The sequence below is a fragment of the Nerophis lumbriciformis genome, linkage group LG16, assembly GCF_033978685.3.
Source record: "Nerophis lumbriciformis linkage group LG16, RoL_Nlum_v2.1, whole genome shotgun sequence".
Taxonomy (NCBI): domain Eukaryota; kingdom Metazoa; phylum Chordata; class Actinopteri; order Syngnathiformes; family Syngnathidae; genus Nerophis; species Nerophis lumbriciformis.
In genome coordinates, this window is record NC_084563.2 from 19,452,099 (window position 1) to 19,474,598 (window position 22,500).

The 22,500-nt window shown below is 38.4% G+C and overlaps 1 protein-coding gene across 6 annotated transcripts in view; it reads right to left on the bottom strand.

Moving 5' to 3' along the window:
* Positions 1 to 22,500, bottom strand: part of atp8a1 (ATPase phospholipid transporting 8A1) — a 342,299-nt gene that overhangs the window by 96,455 nt on the left and 223,344 nt on the right. For all 6 annotated transcript variants that reach the window (XM_072914888.1, XM_061976742.1, XM_061976744.1 and 3 more), the window contains 2 exons: positions 22,443 to 22,500; positions 4,210 to 4,382 (listed from right to left, as the gene is read on the bottom strand). The exon at positions 22,443 to 22,500 is cut by the window's right edge and continues 7 nt beyond it. In XM_072914888.1, coding sequence (XP_072770989.1) covers positions 4,210 to 4,382; positions 22,443 to 22,500 — 231 coding nt within the window. The remainder of the gene's footprint in view (positions 1 to 4,209; positions 4,383 to 22,442) is intronic.

Genomic DNA, 22,500 nt, shown 5'->3' on the forward strand with positions numbered 1-22,500 from the left:
AACAGGCTTGTAGGGATGATATAGCCTCTTGTGTTTTTTCCTGACCTAACGTATATATGTATGTATATATATATATATATATATATATACACACATATCAAACGTGTCATGGAATGCAACCTCCATTCTTCTCTTCCAACGTGACGTGGCAAAAACGTTTGTCCTCGGCTGACTTTCTCAGACTGGTCACACAATCTTGTTTTCTTCGGCACTTGGCACCAAAACAAAAGCGGCGTTGTCGTCGTTGAAGGATGACTTGTCTGCTTTGAGAGGACTTCTCCTACAAAGTGTGTTGTAGTACAATTGCGACATGAAGAATGCTGACATACTCTTGGAGTGAGAGCTGAGTTGGGGGTCCTTGCGGCTTTTTTTTTTTTCCACGCCAAAAAATTCCCTACGACTCTCCAACTGCTTGTAAAGACTATTTGTCCCTTTAGAAGTGTTCCATGTTTCATAACTCAGCATGCTCTCTGAAAGTGTGGAGGGCCCGTAACGGGGCCTTGGTGACCGCCATGCTCGCCTGCAGTTAAACTTACAGCTGTACAACCTCCTGGCATGTCCGCAGGTTGTTCTTTTACTGTGCTCGGAGGAGTTTTTAACACGGTGCGCATTCATGTCCTTTCCAGGGTTTTTCTGGTGACGTTGCTTTGAGTGCTCTTTTTGCCTAGTGGACCCTTTGAGATCCAGCTGTGTATATTTATGTACTATAGTCTTTTCCAAGAAGTTTTCTGCCCATCAAAGTGAATTGTTCTGTATTAAAAGACACTTTCTTCAGTATTGTGTTACAACTAAGTAATGGAAATATCACGTTGAGGGCATTGCATCACCACACGTAGTACGCTACAATGGCAGATGGAATTCCCCTGAAATCGTACAATTTTCACGACAAATCTGCCTCAGTCAAGTGCAACTTGGGAGTTCAAGCTGCGGTCATTTGGTTTGTTCAGCAAAAATTAGACAAATAACTTCTGGATTCAATTAATGTTAAGTGGTTTGATCTTTTATTGTGGCTTTTTTTTACACGTATGTGACAATTTAAATATGTGGCGCTTGCAGATCATGTCTTTGTTCTTCATGATTGATGATAACGATGCAGGTTTTTAGATTTTATTTTACGTTATTAATTGAGTGCACTTTTTGACTACGACCAGCAGAGGCACTTTTAATTTAGTGTCAACAAAGACAACATCTGTGATAAACTACACCAAGGGCCTGATATAGTAAGATCTAGGGTTGTACGGTATACCGGTACTAATAAAGTACCGCAGTACAAATAATAATAATGATAATAATAATACATTTTATTTGTAAAAAAGCACTTTACATTGAGCAAACAACCTCAAAGTGCTACAGTGTATTGAAAAAAAATAAATAAAAAAAATAAAAAGATAATAAAAAAAAATAAAAAAATAAAAACTAGAACAGCCTAATAACTAGAACTAGTATGCATACATCTATAAAAAGGCTTTTTTTAAAAGAAGGGTTTTTAAGCCTTTTTTAAAAGCATCCACAGTCTGTGGTGCCCTCAGGTGGTCAGGGAGAGCATTCCACAGACTGGGAGCGGCGGGGCAGAAAACCTGGTCTCTCATAGTTTTTTAGCTTTGTCCTCTGAGGTTTGAGGAGGTTAACCTGTCCGGAGCGGAGGTGTCGTGTTGAGAATTTGGGGGTGAGTAGCTCTTTGAGGTAGAGGGGGGCATTTCCATGGAGGCACAGTGAAGGTATTTGAGAATTGGTGTGATGTGGTCGTATTTCCGCACTCTCATCAGGATCCTAGCAGCACTATTTTGTATGTATTGCAGCTTCTGGATGTTCTTGCTTGGCATCCCGACAAGAAGTGTGTTGCAGTAGTCTTGAAGCTCCATAATTAAAAACGGTATTATACAGCCTTTGAAAAATACCGATAATTTTTTTTTTTTTCATCTGCATGCTGCCGTGCTGCAGATACGTACAGAGCAGAAGAGCATGCTGAGTGTGTCGGTGCGCACACACGCACAGAGCGCACAAGCAGAAATAGTGTGGAGAGGAAAACTGGCAAATAAAAGCAATTCTACTGGTAAATAAGGAGGGTGCTGATGGAGGTATTTGGGCTTCAAAACTATCGATCAAGATGGTGCTTTAAACACGGATGTGCCGTGCTCATTTAAAACATGCCTCGACTGCACTGTGATGGCAATATGACTCAAGTAAACAACACCAACATTTTATATGTTCCATTGAAATTATAGAACATTACACACAGCGCTCAAAAATCCATCAAAATGTTTTAGTACGACTTTGGTAAGCTATGAAGCCGCACCGCTTGATGGATTGTCCGCGCATTAATAAAAAAAAGGTAGAAAAGCGATATACAACTATAACCCATTAAACATACGAGTGTTATTATGGTGTGTGTATAAGGTAAGACATATCTGGCGTTTTGTTTCGCAATATGATGCAAAAACAACTTTTCTTACCTTCTGGCACCTGCTGATCTGTATTTGGGATCTGCATAAATCCTGAAAAATTGTGCGCGTCCGCCTTTGTAGTGCGGGACGACACCGTAGTCGATAAGCTTCTTCTTTTTACATTCATCCTCCGCTGTTGCCATTTCTAATATAAAATAGTGTAAAGTTCTTACTTATATCTGTCAGTAAACTCGCCATGAAAGCGCTAAAACATACCGGTGTAGTGAGTTTACATTATTCACCCAAGGAACTTTAGTTATTAGAAAGTTCGGCTTTTCACGTTGTTGTTTCCGGATGAGGAGATGCTGCTCCGTCATTGATTTAAGTACCGTAGTAAGAAATAAGACCGCCCACAAAACGGCGCATCCGGAAGCGACTGTCAGAAAGCAGCTTGAAGATGATCTGTAAAACATCATCTATGCAACATTTTGACCAAAGAACCACCATTACATGTTATGTAGACCACAAGCAAGTCTTTTACATTTAGAAAAAATAATAATAATATGACTCCTTTAATGCGCCCTATAATCCAGTGCGCCTTATATATGAAAAAAGATCAAAAATAGACCATTCATCGGCAGTGCGTTTTATAATCCGGTGCGCCCTATGGTCCAAAAAATACGATACACGTACTATTTTTTTTTCCAACTGTAGCTTTATATCTCATGGCCATGCACATATTGTTGGTAAATTTGACTCCATTGGTCTATTTTTCACATGTTATTTTAATATACAGTTGTGGTCAAAAGTTTACATACACTTGTAAAGAACATAATGTCATGGCTGTCTTCAGTTTCCAATCATTTCTACAACTCTTATTTTTGTGTGATAAAGTGATTGGAGCACATACTTGTTGGTCACAAAAAAACATTCATGAAGTTTGGTTCTTTTATGAATTTATTATGGCTCTACTGAAAATGTGAGCAAATCTGCTGGGTCAAAAGTATACATACAGCAATGTTAATATTTGCTTACATGTCCCTTGGCAAGTTTCACTGCAATAAGGCACTTTTGGTAGCCATCCACAAGCTTCTGGTTGACAAAATTGGTGCAGTTCAGCTAAATTTGTTGGTTTTCTGTCACGGACTTGTTTCTTCAGCATTGTCCACATGTTTAAGTCAGGACTTTGGGAAGGCCATTTTAAAACCTTAATTATAGCTTGATTTAACCATTCCTTTACCACTTTTGACGTGTGTTTGGGGTCATTGTCCTGTTGGAACACCCAACTGTGCCCAAGACTGATGATTTTAGGCTGTCCTGAAGAATTTGGAGGTAATCCTCCTTTTTCATTGTCCCATTTACTCTCTGTAAAGCACCAGTTCCATTGGCAGCAAAACAAGGCCAGAGCATAATACTACCACCACCATGCTTGACACTATGCATGGTGTTCCTGGGATTAAAGGACTCACCTTTTCTCCTCCAAACATATTGCTGGATAATGTGGCCAAACAGCTGCATTTTTGTTTCATCTGACATCACATGGACAAAGATAAGACCTTCTTGAGGAAAGTTCTGTGGTCAGATGAAACAAAAATTGAGCTGTGTCAGTAGACCCATAATAAACCAAACTTCATGAACATTTTTTGTGACCAACAAGTATGTGCTCCAATCACTCTATCAGAAAAAAATACGGGTTGTAGAGATTATTGGAAATTTAAGACGGCCATGACATTATGTTCTTTACAAGTGTATGTAAACTTTTGACCACGACTGTATATGTCGACTTTGTTATGTCTGTAAGCCCTTTTGGTATTCCGACTCCTACCTGCAGCATATGACGGCCTTGCAGGACAGGGCGAGATCCAAGAAGTACTGCCGCACGCCGAAGGTGAGGGCGTATTTCAGCGTCTTGCCGTCGATGATGAGCGCAAAGTCGTTCTCCTTGTAGAGAGCGTCTCCCAGCATTCCGCAGTGGTGGCTGAGGGTCTCCCTCGTTCTCTGCCGGTGGGGGGAAAAAAACATCGGATTAATTTCATGCTGGCTATTATTCCTCAACTTCATCGTTCATTTTGAGGGAATTGTTTGTACAATGGCTTTCACACGGTAAATCACGTTGCTGTTGTTTTGAAACACTAATTTACAGACGGATGGCAACAATTGCCATTGGTAGAGTTTGTCCGATTGTTAACAGATGCCAAAACACTGCAATGTTATGGTAAGACTGTCGAACCCGTTAATATAACTTCTAATAAAAGCCTTTTCATGTTTTTCTAGCCAACCACTGCATGTTGACGGAGAGAAATAAACCTATGATCCTATACAGAGTGTAATATATGTCATTTATTAAATGCTCACATGTAAGGGGAATGATTACAATCACAGAGCCAAAGACAGTTCTTGCTGTGTCCAAAGAAATACTTTTTTCCCTGAGGGCGTTTCTGGTGAGCTTTGTGTTTTTTTTCTCGACGAGAACGTGGCAAGCCAAAGGGGATGAAAGGCCGAGGAAAATTAAATGATGGACGAGCCAACCTGGTAAGAACCCGCAACTTAATTTACGACACCGCAAATATTTTATAGGACCCCCGCTGTAGAACTCGTGCCAAAGGACGATGGTTCACCGGGCTTTAAAAGTCATCAACTGAGAGATGTAAGACCACTCTGGTCATGTTCGCTGCTCCGACATGGCGTCCGTGGGGTGTGCTGACAGAGGTGGTGCATGTGTAAAGACTGACGATGACGAGGGATAGGGAAGAGTTTTCAACTAAAGGATTTAAAGTCCCGACGGGGAGCACGTGGACTTGATAGCAGCACAAGCGAGATCATCCGCGTCTTCCTCCCAGATGGTAAAAGGCTTAGGACAGGGGTGTCAAACGTACGGACCGAGGGCCGGATCAGGCCCACGAACAGGTTATATCCGGCCCGTGGGATGAGTTTGCTAAGTATGAAAATTAACCTGACATTTTTTAATCAGAATCAGAATTAGAAGTACTTTAATAATCCCCGAGGGGAAATTAAGATTTTCAGACCAATCTCATTCAAGAGCAGACAAACATTACAGGGAGACAGAACAAGATCGCTGACGGGTCTGCCAACTTCCGGCGCCCCTTACAAAAAAGGTGAGAAACAGGTAAACGCTGGTGAGGGGAGGTGAGAAAAAAAAAATTCAGTCTAAGCCTTGACCAAGGAATAAAAATTAAAAAAAACTCATAGCCATAGCACACATAAGCATGTGTGTAAGAGGGAAACGTCAAGGAACACAAAGGACATTAAAGACATGGGGATGGCGTGGCGAAATTGGTAGAGTGGCCGTGCCAGCAATCGGAGGGTTGCTGGTTACTGGGGTTCAATCCCCACCTTCTACCATCCTAGTCACGTCCGTTGTGTCCTTGGGCAAGACACTTCACCCCTTGCTCCTGATGGCTGCTGGTTAGCGCCTTGCATGGGAGCTCCCGCCATCAGTGTGTGAATGTGTGTGTGAATGGGTAAATGTGGAAATAGTGTCAAAGCGCTTTGAGTACCTTGAAGGTAGAAAAGCGCTATACAAGTATAACCCATTTATCATTTATTTATCATTTAAAAGAGCAGAGCTGATGCAACCAGTCACTTCTACACACAGCTACAAAAGCTAAACAACAACAACAACAACAAACAAAAACATATACACTGTGGTGGCCTCTGCGGTGTTCCACGCCATCGTCATTTACCATGAATTGATTAACGTGGACCCCGACTTAAACAAGTTGAAAAACTTATTGGGGTGTTACCATTTAGTGGCCAATTGTACGGAATATGAACTGTACTGTGCAATCTACTAATAAAAGTTTCAATCAATCAATCAATCAAAATCTGCTGGGGTGGGGAGAGCATGGCCAGAGATAGGAGCAGACCCAACAAAGCAACCAAGAGAGCCGACTCCGCCCTCAGCCGCCCACCAACTCTCGGGCGGTGTCCGGTCCGCATGGATGAGCGAGGATACGAATGAAAGAAACAGCTGTTCTAAATGTGTCCACTAGATGTCGCAATAGAAATTATTTGTATCTTTGCAGATGATGCTACAAATGTACAAAATAAACCACATGATGTTCGTACATCAGTTGAGGAAAATGATCAAACTACATAAATAACATCCCGTATTTTGGTTTGATATAACTTTTTATCTTGATAGATTGAAAATTAACACCAATGAATTGACTGATGAACATTATCACATACTTTATTCAGAAAATATAAATAACAACAAATAACGGTAGAATACTATTAACCGCAACATGTAAGTGTAAAAAAAAACCCAACAACATTATGATTTGTACATTTTCAGAATGTGCTTGTTCTATTTTTAAACAAAGAAAACAATCTGAAGTTGTCTTTATTTTTAAGTTATCGTGCCGTGATTTTACCAGTCCGGCCCACTTGGGAGTAGATTTTTCTCCATGTGGCCCCCCATCTAAAATGAGTTTGACACCCTTGGCTTAGGATAGATAGATATCTTTTAGATCCATCTAAAAGATATCTCTAGATAGATCTTTTAGATATCTATCTAAAAGATCTAGATAGTAGGACCTTTAACATCTGAAAACGATGACAACAAAAACGATACTTTGCGGGATGCTGTTTCATCGTCAAGGAGTTTGTGTTTGTAAACAATTCCTATATATTCCACTGAATAAACACACATGGGACAGTTACTGCTCAGAAATGGTGACCAAAGGTTTGTTGTATTTGACACAGAAGCAAAGAAAATGCACACAATTTAAGGTTTGCATAAAACACTAGAAAGAAATGGCGTTTTACCACACAAAATTCCACATTTAACGTCAGCAAACGAGCGAGGACTAATTCAACAGCTGGTTGCTTTTGTTCACATTTAATAAACAGTCAAAATCTACCGAACATTTTAGCGATTTATTCATTAACCAGTTTGTTAAAACAACTGACCACTCTTTAAACAAAGAAATCAACACATCAATGCCATTCATCAATGATCTAATGCACACAACTGACAGAAACTATCAACTAACCAACTAATTCAATATAAATTGGTAAAAGAGTGACAAAATACAGAATGTGATTAATCCACACACAGATGTCACGATTCAGATAAATAAAAAATAGCAATTAATTCATCAACCTAGGGTTGTCCCGATACAAATATTTTGGTATCGGTACCAAAATGTATTTTGATACTTTTCTAAATAAAGGGGACCACAAAAAATTGCATTATTGGTTTTATTTTAACAACAGATCTTAGGGTACATTAAACATATGTTTCTTATTGCAAGTTTGTCCTTAAATAAAATAGTGAACATACAAGACAACTTGTCTTTTAGTAGTAAGTAAGCAAATAAAGACTGCTAATTTAGCCTGCTGACGTATGCAGTAACATATTGTGTCATTTATCTACCTATTATTTCGTCAACATTATTAAGGACAAGTGGTAGAAAATGAATTATTAATCTACTTGTTCATTTACTGTTAATATCTGCTTTCTTTCTCTTTTAACATGTTCTATCTACACTTCTGTTAAAATGTAATAATCATTTATTCTTCTGTTGTTTGATACTTTACATTAGTTTTGGATGATACCACAAATTTAGGTATCGATCCGATACCAAGTAGTTACAGGATAATACAATGGTCATAATTTAAGTCCTCATGTGTCCAGGGATATATTTCCTGAGTTTATAAACATAATATACATTTAAAAAAAAACGCTAAAAATATCGATGTAATCATAGTAGTATCGACTGGATACGCTATTGTACTTGGTATCATTACAGTGGATGTCAGGTGTAGATCCACCAATGGCGTTTGTTTACATTGTGACCAGGGTGAGCTACGGTGTGTAGTGAAGCATGTTTAGCTATTCCTCGTCCTGCAGGGATGATACTTGTAAGAAACTTACTTTATTTGTCGCCATGGAGACGAAGATTTGTGATTTAGAAGTAGCTACAACACTGCAGACTGTGGCTGGGCTTCAGCCGCTAGCTAGCCATGTCTTAAAGCACCTCTTCCTGAGGGCGTTTCAGTGTTATAACTTCACCTTTATCGTTAGTTTTTAAGCCAACATGCGTCCGTTCTCCCTTTTCTGTCTACACACTGTGTCTGCTTGTAAGTACTCTGTGATTGTGCGCTGCCGAACATGCTCTTCTGCTCGTAAACCAGCAATGACACGACGTGATGACGCGCCGTCATGGCCGTTAAAAAAAGGGAGGGGACCAGTACTTTTTACAGGTGGTATAGTACCGAATATGATTCATTAGTATCGCGATACTATACTGATACTGTTATACCGTACAACTCTATATCAACCGATGGATTAGAAATAGTTCAATCGACAAAACCTTCAATAAACACAAAACACGATTAATCTACACAACAATATAATTATTCAACAATCGAATGCACACAACTAGCACTACTTTACTAATTACTTGAAAGAATAATTCATTATAAATGTTTAAGTACAACCTAACTTTTTTTAAAACACAAAATGTGCATAAATCTTTGTAATTAATTATTCGACCAATTTAAGTGAAATTGTTCAGATGACAAAACAGTCTTTAAACACAAAACATGTGACGCAATTCATTTGCAAACTGCACCACGCTACAGGAAAGAATCTTTGCAATCACTTAATCAACCACTTTTTTTTTTTTATTGTTCAAATGACAAAACATCCTTTGAAGACAAAACATGATCGATCAACACGCAATGTGATTAATTCGCAAACTAATCCGCACAACCGACAGAAATCGTTACGATTAAGTTATCAACAAATTTATTATAAATTCTTAAAAAACGAGAAAATACTCTTTAGGCGAGAAATATGATTAATTAACACTTGACGTGATTAATTAGGAAATTCATCCACACAACCAGCAGAAATATTAATGATTAATCAAACAATTTGTTGGGATTTGTCCTAATGACAACACTCTTTGAAGACAAAACATGATTGATCGACGCGTAACATGATTAATTTGCAAACTAATCCACAAAATTAATCGACCAATTTGATTGAAATTGTTCAAAAGGGCTGCACAAGCCACGACGACATCCTCGGCTCAGATCCCACATCAGGGCAAGAAAAAAACCTTAACCCAATGGGAACAACGTGAAACCCTGGAAGGGACAAAATTCTAATAACTAAAGTTCCTTGGGTGAATAATGTCAACTCACTACACCGGTATGTTTTAGCGCTTTCATGGCGAGTTTACTGACAGATATAAGTAAGAACTTTACACTACTTTATATTAGAAATGGCAACAGCGGAGGATGAATGTCCCATAACAAGAAGATAGAGAAAAAGAAGTTATCGGCTACGGCAAAGGCGGACGCCATTATGCAGACTTATGCAGATCCCAATTACAGATCAGCAGGTACCAGAAGGTAAGAAAAGTTGCTTTTGCATAATATTGCGGAAAAAACCCGCCAGATAATGTCTTACCTTGTACACACACACCATAATAATACTTGTTGTACGTTAAAGCACAGTACAATCCATCAAGCGGTGCGGCTTCATAGCTTACCAAAGTCGTACTAAAACATTTTGATAGATTTTTTAACGCCGTGTGTAATGTTCTATATTTTCAATGGAACATATAAAATGTTGGTGTTGTTTACTTGAGTCATATTGCCATCATAGTGCAGCCTACACGTATCTCTGGTCACACTGCAAAAACTGAAATCTAAGTAAGCTTAAATATCTCAAATAAGGGCGATATTTGCTTATTTTCTGTCTGATAAGATAATTCTTCTCACTAAGCAGATTTCATGTTAGAGTGTTTTACGTGTTTTAATGGTTTTTGTCCTAAATGATCTCAGTAAGATATTACAGCTTGTTGCTGAGATTTGATGACCTATATTGAGTACAACATGCTTGAAACTAGAATATCAACTGTTGCAAAGCTGTGTCATCAACACTCACAAGTATAAAACTACTTTTTTAAAGTAATAATTTCTTATTTCAAGCATGAAAAAAAAAAAGTAATGATTTTGACACAATTGTGTCTCATAATTAAAACAGATGACAGCCAAATGGACTTTGCTGTTTTATTTTCAATGAAACAGAAAACACGTACTCATATAGTAGTACAGTTGGCACAGTACAGTAAACTGACAGTTAATATTTAAACATTTAACATGTGACATTTCAAACTATTTTTAACAGCGATAGTTCAAGCACATTCAAAAAAATTCCTCAAAATTACAATTAAAAACATTTTGACCGGGGGCCAGGCTGTATATATGCGCAGTAATTGACTGAAAGAGCACGCACTTGGCGAGATGATGTCATGTTATCGATGGAAAAATGCATTTTTAGACCATATGATTTGCCTGAGCGGCTAGGAGACCCCGAGAGTAACAAGCGGTTGCCTTGTTGCCTTTCCATTAAGAACAATAAATTAGTTTTTAGTATAAGTTTTCTGGTTTCAAGAAATGCAATGCCGAGCGCATATCATTAAGTCAAGATAATGGCACTAGCATTTCCTTTATTTAAGAATATTTTTCAACATATTGAGCAAAAAGGTCTCTTTTTTCTACCAAGAAAAGTGCACTTGTTGTTAGTGAGAATATACTTATTTTAAGGTATTTTTGGGTTCATTGAGGTTAGCTAATTTTACTTGTTTTGGAAAGTCTTGACAAGCCGAATTTTCTTGTTCTAGTGGCAGATAATTTTGCTTAGTTCAAATAAAATACCTCTAATTTTTGTTTTGTTTTTTCTTGTTTTTGAACACTGACTTTTTGCAGTGCACATTCATCATTACACCATGTACCAAATAAAATTGCTTCCAGGTCGTTGGTAAGCAAAACCAGAATGATTCCGTACATTAGACGCACCGGGTTGTAAGGCGCACTGTCGAGTTTTGAGGGGGAAAAAATGATTTTAAGTGCGCCTTATAGTCCGGAAAATACGGTATCTCATTTAACTGCGCGATTGTAACAAGCAAGGGAAACACTTTCAGGTTTTTTTTTGAAAGACTGCATGTGAATGTATTGGGAATTGAGTATTTCATCTTGAACGTGCTTAGCCACACTGCAAAAAGTCAGTGTTCAAAAACAAGAAAAAAAATACAAACATTAGGGGTATTTTATATGAACTAAGCAAAATTATCTGCCAATAGAACAGGAAAATGCGGCTTGACTTTCCAAAACAAGTAAAATTAGCTAACCTCAATGAACCCCAAAACACCTTAAAATAAGTATATTCTCACTAATAACAAGTGCACTTTTCTTGGTAGAAAAAAAAATACCTTTTTGCTCAATATGTTGAAAAATATTCTTAAATTAAGTAAATGCTAGTGCCATTATCTTGACATAATGATATGCGCTCGGCATCATGATTTTTTTTTTTCATGCTTGAAGTAAGAAATTATTACTTTAAAAAAGTAGTTTTATACTTGTGAGTGTTGATGACACAGCTTTGCAACAGTTGATATTCTAGTTTCAAGCATGTTTTACTCAATATAGGTCATCAAATCTCAGCTACAAGCTGTAAAGTTAAAGTAAAGTTAAAGTACCAATGATTGTCACACACACACTAGGTGTGGCGAAATTATTCTCTGCATTTGACCCATCACCCTTGATCACCCCCTGGGAGGTGAGGGGAGCAGTGGGCAGCAGCGGTGGCTGCGCCCGGGAATCATTTTGGTGATTTAACCCCCAATTCCAACCCTTGATGCTGAGTGCCAAGCAGGGAGGTAATGGGTCCCATTTTTATAGTCTTTGGTATGACTCGGCCGGGATTTGAACTCCCAACCTACCGATCTCAGGACGGACACTCTAACCACTAGGCCACTGAGTAGGTAATATCTTACTGAGATCATTAAGGACCAAAACACTTAAAACAAGTAAAACACTCTAACATAAAATCTGCTTAGTGAGAAGAATTATCTTATCAGACAGAAAATAATCAAATACCACCCTTAGAGATATTTAATCTTACTTAGATTTCAGTTTTTGCAGTGCAGTATGATTACATGTGAACGTGTAATAGAAGATATATTATTCCATAATGTGAAGTGAATTATAGTGAATTATAGCGCTTTTACATAGTGAAACCCAATATCTAAGTTACATTTAAACCAGTGTGGGTGGCACTGGGAGCAGGTGGGTAAAGTGTCTTGCCCAAGGACACAATGGCAGTGACTAGGATGGTGGAAGCGGGGATCGAACATGGAACCCTCAAGTTGCTGGCACGGCCACTCTACCAACCGAGCTATACCGCCCCAATCATAATGAAAAAAAGAAATGCAGCAGAGACACTGTACGCCGAACAAATACATCCAAAGTATATAATAAATAATGACAAATGATGAATGAGGAAAAAGGGATACAAGCTGGAACTAATAATGCTCCACATCAGCCAAGAAGGAATTTTTGATTTTTCAAGATAAAAGGCACACTGAGTCTGACGTTCTTTTTGTCGATCTTAACACGCCTGGCATGTGTCCTTTTGGACCAACGCCGTACACACAATTTTCGTGTCCTTCACTACAGCAACACAACACTTGTTTAAATGTAACTTAGATATTGGGTTTTCACTATGTAAAGCGCTTTGAGTCACTAGAGAAAAGCGCTATATAAATATAATTCACTTCACTTCACTTCCCAAACAATCCTCCCAATTCTCTACACAACATTTTCATCGCACATTTTCTGTGTTCTGTTTTGCTGCTGTGATAATTACGACAATTTGAATGTATTTCTTATTGTTTAATGTATTAACTCGTTATCATTTTATTATATTATTAAAGTATTACAATTAATATTCTGTTCAACCTGCTCGTCACAAAATGTTGTAAAACTAAAAAAGGCTTTGTTTTTCAACTAAATTTGTATGTTTTCAATTTTTTTATATGGTCTTTTCTTTAACTTCAACTTATTCTTCTCCAGATTTTGGCATGCTCTACTTTCCACATTTTTCACCCGATTCAAACTGTTCCAACTTCAAACAGCTCAGCCTATTCGCGGGATTTCCCTTGACAAATTCTAAAAATTCCCAGATTTCCCAGAACTCCATGGTTTTCCGGGACCTTTTTTTACATGTAAAATTGAATTGGCCATTTTTCAAACTTGCACCATTTCCACATTTTTCAACCTATTCAAACCATTGCACCTTCAACACATTCCACTCATCCTAGAAATTCAAACTATAACATTTCCAAGTTCAAAACAATTCCAGGATTTTCCAGAATTTCTGCTTTTAATAGCCTTATTTCCAATCTTTTTCTGGCGACTACCCCTTCCACATTTTTGAACGCATTTCAACCGTTCCACCGTTAAAACATTCCTCTTAATCAGGAAGATGAACTGGAAAAATTCCCGGTTTTCCCGAAATTCCAGGAATTACATTACTCAATTTAAACAATTTCAACAATCAAACCATTTCAACATTCAAACAATTTCAACATTCAAACAATTTCAGCATTCAAACAATATTAACATTTAAACAATTTCAACATTGAAACCATTTAAACAATTTCAACATTCAAACAATTTTAACATTCAAACTATTTCAACATTCAAACAATATTAACATTTAAACAATTTCAACATTGAAACCATTTAAACAATTTCAAAATTCAAACAATTTTAACATTCAAACTATTTCAACATTCAAACAATATTAACATTTAAACAATTTCAACATTGAAACGATTTCAACATTCAAACAATTTTAACATTCAAACCATTTCAGTATTTAAAAAATGCCAACATTCAAACAGTTTTAGCATTCAAACCATTTCAGCATTTAAACAATTTCAACATTCAAACAATTTCAGCATTCAAACCATTTCTACATTCACCCTACATCCCATTAGCATTTCAGTTCAGCGTCAGCTCTTCAACATTCAAACTATTCTTACATTCATACTCAGTGTTGGGACTAACGCGTTACAAAGTAACGCGTTACTGTAACGCCGTTAGTTTCGGCGGTAACTAGTACCGGTAATCTAACGCGTTATTTTTTTATATTCAATAACTCAGTTACCGTTACTACATGATGCGTTACTGCGTTATTTTACGTTATTTTTGATGTAGTATCGGCTAGAAACTGAGGATCTGAGTGTGTTTTATTCCAGCGAAGCAGAGACGTGCTTCTGATTCTTCCTCTGCGCTCTCTGTGTGTGCGTGTGACTGTGTGTCTGAGTGTGGGAAGGGGAGGGGAGGGGAGGGGAGGGGAGGGGGATGCGCAATACAACCGTTGGCCAACAAAAAAGTAACCACAGAACACTATACGCCTATACGGTATAGTGTTCTGTGGTTACTTTTTGGTTGGCCAAGCGGACGTGACGACAGGCTGTCCTCACTCAGATCCGCACAGACCTGGAGGGGGCGTGCCTTAAGTCCGGCTGGAAATCGGCAGAAATTTGGAGAATGGTTGTCCCAGGGAGAGGCAGTGAAATTCGGGAGGGTTGGCAAGTATGAGACATTCTCACTTCTTTTCTTTTGTCGAGCACAAAGAAAAGAACATTTTAGTTAAATGTAAGTTGTGTCTTGGATCAAAGATCCCGTCTACTGCCCAAAACAACAATTCAAATCTGCCTGGTTAGGCTCTGTGTATGTCACGTGTGCCTTCCTTAGGTGAAGCCAGCTTTACAGCTATGTTGTTGATTGATTGATTGATTGAAACTTGTATTAGTAGATTGCACAGTACAGTACATATTCCCTACAATTGACCACTAAATGGTAACACCCAAATAAGTTTTTTAACTTGTTTAAGTCGGGGTCCAGATACAGATATATACTATCAAATATATACTAACATCATAATACAGTCATCACACAAGATAATCATCAGGGTATATACATTGAATTATTTACATTATTTACAATCCGGGGTGTGGGATATTGAGGGGGGGGGAGGGGGGGGGGGTTAGGTTTGGTTGGTATCAACACTTCAGTCATCAACAATTGCATCATCAGAGAAATGGACATTGAAACAGTGTAGGACTGACTTGGTAGGATATGTACAGCAAGTAGTGGACACAGAGAGAGAGATCAGAAAGTATAAGAAAAAGTGTCTACATTTGATTATTTACAATCCGAAGAGGTATTATGTGGAAGGGAGGGTGTTAGTTTAGGGTTGTAGTTGCCTGGAGGTGTTCTTTTAGTGCGGTTTTGAAGGAGGATAGAGATGCCCTTTCTTTTACACCTGTTGGGAGTGCATTCCATATTGAAGTGGCATAGAAAGAGAATGAGTTAAGACCTTTATTAGTTCGGAATCTGGGTTTAACGTGGTTAGTGTTAGTGTTATTATGCTGTTTGTTACTTATCTATGTTATGTTGCAGCTATTTAAAATAGTTTTGTCAATTTGTTCTGGCCTGAAATAAATTGGCCCTTTGAAACATATCTTTGTCTTTGTGTGTTGTATGTAGAGCACATTGCTTAGCAGAGTTCAGTGATGCAAATGTATGTCAAGTTGATCAACAGATTGTATTATTCTCCAGTGCAATAACAGTACTAAAATGAAGGCTAAAAGGGCATTAATGGGAGCTTTAAAAAAAAAAAAAGTAGAAGTAACTAAATAGTTACTTTTCACAGTAACGCATTACTTTTTGGTGTAAGTAACTGAGTTAGTAACTGAGTTACTTTTGAAATAAAGTAACTAGTAACTGTAACTAGTTACTGTTTTTCAGTAACTAACCCAACACTGTTCATACTACATTCTGTCATCATTTCAGTTCAACTTCAGCAGCATTGGAGCATTCACACGCAATTCCTTCAGGAATTTCCTCTTCTAGTTATTATTAATTAATTTATTTATTTTTATTTTATTTATTACAAATATTTTATAAATATGTTAAAAATAAATAAACAACATAAATTAATAAAGAATAATAATTAGGGATGTCCGATAATGGCTTTTTGCCGATATCCGATATACCGATATTGTCCAACTCTTTAATTACCGATACCAACCGATATATGCAGTCGTGGAATTAACACATTATTATGCCTAATTTGGACAACCAGGTATGGTGAAGATAAGGTCCGTTTTAAAAATAATAATAAAATAAGATAAATAAATTAAAAACATTTTCTTGAATAAAAAAGAAAGTAAAACAATATAAAAACAGTTACCTAGAAACTAGTAATTAATGAAAATGAGTCAAATTAACCGTTAAAGGTTAGTACTATTAGTGGACCAGCAGCACGCACAATCATGTGTGCTTACGGACTGTATCCCTTGCAGACTGTATTGATATATATTGATATATAATGTAGGAACCAGAATATTAATAACAGAAAGAAACAACCCTTTTGTGTGAATGAGTGTAAATGGGGGAGAGAGCTTTTTTGGGGTTGGTGCATGTGTTTTTTATGTTGATTTAATAAAAAACAAAACAAAAAAAACAAAAAAACGATACCGATAATTTCCGATATTACATTTTAACGCATTTATCGGCCGATAATATCGGACATCCCTAATAATATATATATATTTTTTTAAGTACAGCTTTGGCACCAAAAGTGCAAACAATACTCATGCCTAATTATGGCGTACTGTTACCCCCTTATTGTCATGTAAATGTAGGTTACGTTTTGTTACTATTAGCAATAAATACTGTATATCAAAGTCTTCTGTTGCCACAAAGTTTGATGTCTTTGCCAGAAGAAAAACAAACAAAAGTGCCCCCAGGGAGCGTAGTAGCCCTCCCTGACCACCGCCGCACGATCTAAATCTCCATTAGACGTCTATGAGGCACCCCGCTGAGAAGTCTGTTAACCCCCGGCAGGAGAGCGTCGCCTGTCAATAGTGAGTAGGCAGAGTGCAAACGCTCGCACTGGAGAGAAGAAGAGGTGCGTGGAAGGAGGGTGTTTGGCGGCGGTGACAGACGGCCTTCATTCTGTCCGCCGCTCGTTAAGCGTGATGAATTGAGTTGGGAGTTTAAAAAAAAATTCAGGGTCGGTGGATTCGTAAAGCGCACGAAGCGGCGCTTTGAAATGTCAGCTCCCATTCTGTTGTGGTTGAGCAGATGCTTACATAAAGGCACTTTGTTGAGGGGAGGGGGAGCCGAGACCGACGCGAGGCCAGACGCTGCTGCTTCACAGCCATGACCATGTGCTGCACAGGAGATTCATTGGAGCATGTCCTCGCTGTTTTGCCCCCTGCGCACTTGTTGTCGCACGCGCGCCTATCAAAGGCACGGACGACATTTTTGGACGTCACCCTTTGCAGAAATCGCTTCACTGAAATTCCTCAACTGCGACCTGGTTTCCGAAAGTGGGATTAGGTCAAACGGCGTCCTCTTTCATGCAGCTGGTGCATCGCTTCACGGGGCAGCTTGGAACATAGCATGGAATTGTACAAAAAGCTACCCCGCTCTATAGCCCCAAAAAAATCTGCGGGCTATAGAGCGTTTTCTATTCGGGCTCCACACTGCAAAAAGTCAGTGTTCAAAAACAAGAAAAAAAATTACAAAAATTAGGGGCATTTTATAGGGGTGTGGGGAAAAAAATCGATTCAAATTCGAATCGCGATTCTCACGTTGTGCGATTCAGAATCGATTCTCATTTTTAAAAAATCGATTTATTTATTTATTTAAAATTTTATTTTATTTTTTTTAATTAATCAATCCAACAAAACAATACACAGCAATACCATAACAATGCAATCCAATTCCAAAACCAAACCCGACCCAGCAATAAACAGAGCAATTGAGAGGAGACACAAACACGACACAGAACAAACCAAAAGTAGTGAAACAAAAATGAATATTATCAACAACAGTATCAATATTAGTTACAATTTCAACAGAGCAGTGATTAAAAATCCCTCATTGACATTATCATCAGACATTTATATATATATATAAAAAAAAGAGAATAGTGTCACAGTGGCTTACACTTGCATCGCATCTCATAAGCTTGACAACAAACTGTGTCCAATATTTTCCAGAAAAATAAGTCATATTTTTGGTTCATTTAATAGTTAAAACAAATTTACTTTATTGCAATCAGTTGATAAAACATTGTCCTTTACAATTATAAAAGCTTTTTACAAAAATCTACTACTCTGCTTACATGTCAGCAGACGGGTAGATCCTGCTGAAATCCTATGTATTGAATGAATAGAGGAATCCTTTTGAATCGGGAAAATATCGTTTTCGAATCGAGAATCGCGTTGAATCGAAAAAAAAATTCGATTTTTAATCAAATCGTGACCCCAAGAATCGATATTGAATCGAATCGTGGGACACCCAAAGATTCGCAGCCCTAATATTTTATTTGAACTAAGCAAAATTATCTGCCAATAGAACAAGAAAATTTGGCTTGTCAAGACTTTCCAAAACAAGTAAAATTAGCTAACTTCAATGAACCCAAAAATACCTTAAAATAAGTATATTCTCACTAACAAGTGCATTTTTCTCGGTATAAAAAAAGAGATCTTTGCGACTTGTCCAGGGTGTACACCGCCTTCCGCCCGATTGTAGCTGAGATAGGCTCCAGCGCCCCCCCGCGACCCCGAAGGGAATAAGCGGTAGAAAATGGATGGATGGATGGATGTTGAAAAATATTCTTAAATTAAGTCAGTGCTAGTGCCCTTGTCTTGACATAATCATATGCATGCATCATGATTTTTTTAAGTCAGATTAAATATCTCAAATAAGGGTGATATTTGCTAATTTTCTGTCTGATAAGATAATTCTTCTTACGAAGCAGATTTGATGTTAGAGTGTTTTACTTGTTTTAAGGGTTTTGGTCCTAAATGATCTCAGTAAGATATTACAGCTTGTTGCTGAGATTTGATGACCTATATTGAGTAAAACATGCTTGAAACTAGAATATCAACTGCTGCAAAGCTGTGTCATCAACACTCACAAGTATAAAACTACTTTTTTAAAGTAATCATTTCTTACTTCAAGCATGAAACAAAAATCATGATGCCGAGCGCATATCATTATGTCAAGATAATGGCACTAGCATGTACTTAATTTAAGAATATTTTTCAACATAATGAGCAAAAAGGTCTCTTTTTTTTCTACCAAGAAAAGTGCACTTGTTATTAGTGAAAATATTCTTATTTTACGGTATTTTTGGGTTCATTGAGGTAATTTTACTTGTTTTGGAAAGTCTTGACAAGCTGTATTTTCTTGTTCTATTGGCAGATAATTTTGCTTCGTTCAAATAAAATACCCTTAATTTTTTTTTTCTCTCTTGTTTTTGAACACTGACCTTTTGCAGTGTATAATTTGCCACATTATTCTGTATTTTGCCATAGTCCTCCTCTCATATTGTCCAATAAAAAAAAAACTTTGTTTTTTTTAAATACATTTTGCTCCTAAATATGTGCATTATTTTCCGCAAAATCCCATGAAATTGCCGTCTTTAGGGAAATTCCGGTGCTAAAATGCCAACATTGTAGCATCCATGTGACTGGATTAAGCTTCCATTGTGGAGTGTCCCGGTCTAAGACAGTTGATGACTTTACATCTGCGCAAACATCCACATTCCACATCACGAGTGTCTTGTCCCGCCGGCTCTCCAACAACAATGGAGCTCAGTCTTTAATGGGCAGCTCTTGTGGAGGCCTGAATGGACGCCGCGTCGCCGTTCCCAAACCAAACACCGGCGATTCACGTTGGCTAAACGTCTCATTATAGCCCTGACAAAAGGTCTTTAGAAGGAGACATGTAGAATTAGCACTGGAACTAGGAACTAGGCTGCCATGCTTGAGTGTCCATCACGCTGTGTGGTGATTGTCTACCAAGTTTCATTCCATTCCATTTGGTGAAATGCAGACACAAATGTATCAGTTTGACACAGAAGGCTCACATCAGGCCAGCTGCTCTCTGTTTGTTTCCTTTCACTCTCTGGCTCTCTCCATCTCTCATGTTCATCCATCATCTCCCGCTCGCTTTCTTCCCCACAAGCCCTGTTGTCCAAATATTTCCTTTAAGCTGAGGTTTCAAGAGTTTTGTTATGCCAAGCAGTTCCCGTCGGTCCTGCCTGCTTTGGCATATTCCACCTTGTCACAAGCCCAGAGTTGATCAGGTTAATTGATTAATTGATTGCTAAGACTTCTGCTGATGGTCTTCTAAGGCTATGTCCACACTAAGTCGTTTAACCCCTTAAACCAGGTTCTCCCGAAATGTGTTTGGCATTCTTGTTTGGTGTGGGTTCACTGTGTGGCGTATATTTCTAACAGTGTTAAAGTTGTTTATACGGCCACCCTCAGTGTAACCTGTATCGCTGTTGATCAAGTATGCGTTGCATTCACGTGTGTGTTAAAGGCAGTGCCTTTAAGGCACGCCCCCAAGACTGTGGTCCGGGTGGACTACGAGATATAATGACTGATGAACACCTTTGTTCGATAATGAAGGTTGCCTCAGCTCAAAGCCTGAGCCCCGACATTAATGAACTAGCATCCAAGAAAAGATGGCAGGTAACTGGCTTGGGCACATCAGATTAGATCAGTGTCTTGCAAACTGAGCAGTTTAAAGTCCTGAATGGTTGGTTTATTCATTGTTATTTTATTTTCAAAATTATTAGCCTGTAGAAAAAGTTAATGTTGATATTTACCTCAGAAGGCTGCAAATAGAAAAGAGGCATTCAATTTTTATTTAAATTGTATTTGATATGCCACTGATATTTTTTAACTATTTGAAACTCGATTTTGCATGTCACTATAAAGTTATATAAGCCTTGCTTGTTCAATATTCAATGCAAAGCTTGTTTGGGTCCCTATTAAAAGGTTAATTTGTTCAACCCTGGCCCGCGGCTTTGTTCAGTTTTAAATTTTGGCCCACTCTGTATTTGAGTTTGACACCCCTGCCTTAAATGAATAATTATTTAGCCTCAGCCCCGTTTTAGCCACACCGTGAACCCACACGAAACAAGAATGACAAACACATTTCGGGAGAACAAACACACCGTAACACAACATAAACACAGCAGAACAAATACCCAGAATCCCATGCAGCACTAACTCTTCCGGGCTACACTATACACCCCCGCTACCACCAAACCCCGTCCCCCCACACATCAACCCCCCCCCCCCTCCGTGCGTCAGTTGAGGTGGGCGGGGTTTATGTTGTGTTTATGTTGTGTTACGGTGCGGATGTTCTCCCGAAATGTGTTTGTCATTCTTGTTTGGTGTGGGTTCACAGTGTGGCGCATATTTGTAACAGTGTTAAAGTTGTTTATACGGCCACCCTCAGTGTGACCTGTATGGCTGTTGACCAAGTATGCCTTGCAGTCACTTACGTGTGTAAGCAGCGGCCGCATACAACATGTGACTAGGCAGATAGTATGGTGAAAAAGCGGACAACAGGTTGTAGAGGACGCTAAAGGCAGTGCCATCAATATTGTTGTCCGGGTGAAAATCGGAGAATGTTTGCCCCGGGAGAGGCACTGAAATCCGGATGTCTCCCGGAAAAATCGGGAAGGTCGGCAAGTATGCAGCTGAGCCGCATCAGAGTGGTCAAAGAGCTGCATGCGGCTCTGGAGCCGCCAGTAGCCGACCCCTGGTCTACAGTACACCTATTAATGATGAACAATTATACCTATTTGCAATTAATTTTGAGTTAACTATGAACAAAATGTGATTAATCGCGATAAAGTAATTCAATCCTTTGACAGCCCTAATATAAATATTTGTAAAGGTGGAGTACTGTAATGTGCATGCCAAGCCGTTGCTTGGGGGCAATCGCCTTTTGTTTATTTTTGGTTTAAGCATTAGATACCTTTTTACCTGCACGCTGCCTCCCGCTGTCTCCTGCATATTGTGATCACGACAAACCATCGTCGTCTCACACGACGTGTTCCCGACATCTACAAAGCAATTAGCTACAGGCTTCCACCTACTGATATGGTGTGGTATAACATGGTTACTCTGCCAAGCTCTAGACAGCACCGACACTCAACAACGGCACATTATAATTACTGGTTTGCAAAAAATATTTTAAACCCAAATAGGTGAAAAGCGGCACAGTGGTTGAAAAACACTGGGCTAGACTATGAAGCATCACAAACCCATATAAAACATTTTAAATAGTTTGCATCATAATTCCGTAACAGTACATTGTCGAAAGATGTTGGATACTTACGTCGAGCGTGTCCTCATTTATCACCAGCATTCCCATATTTTTAGTCAGCAGCTTGCAG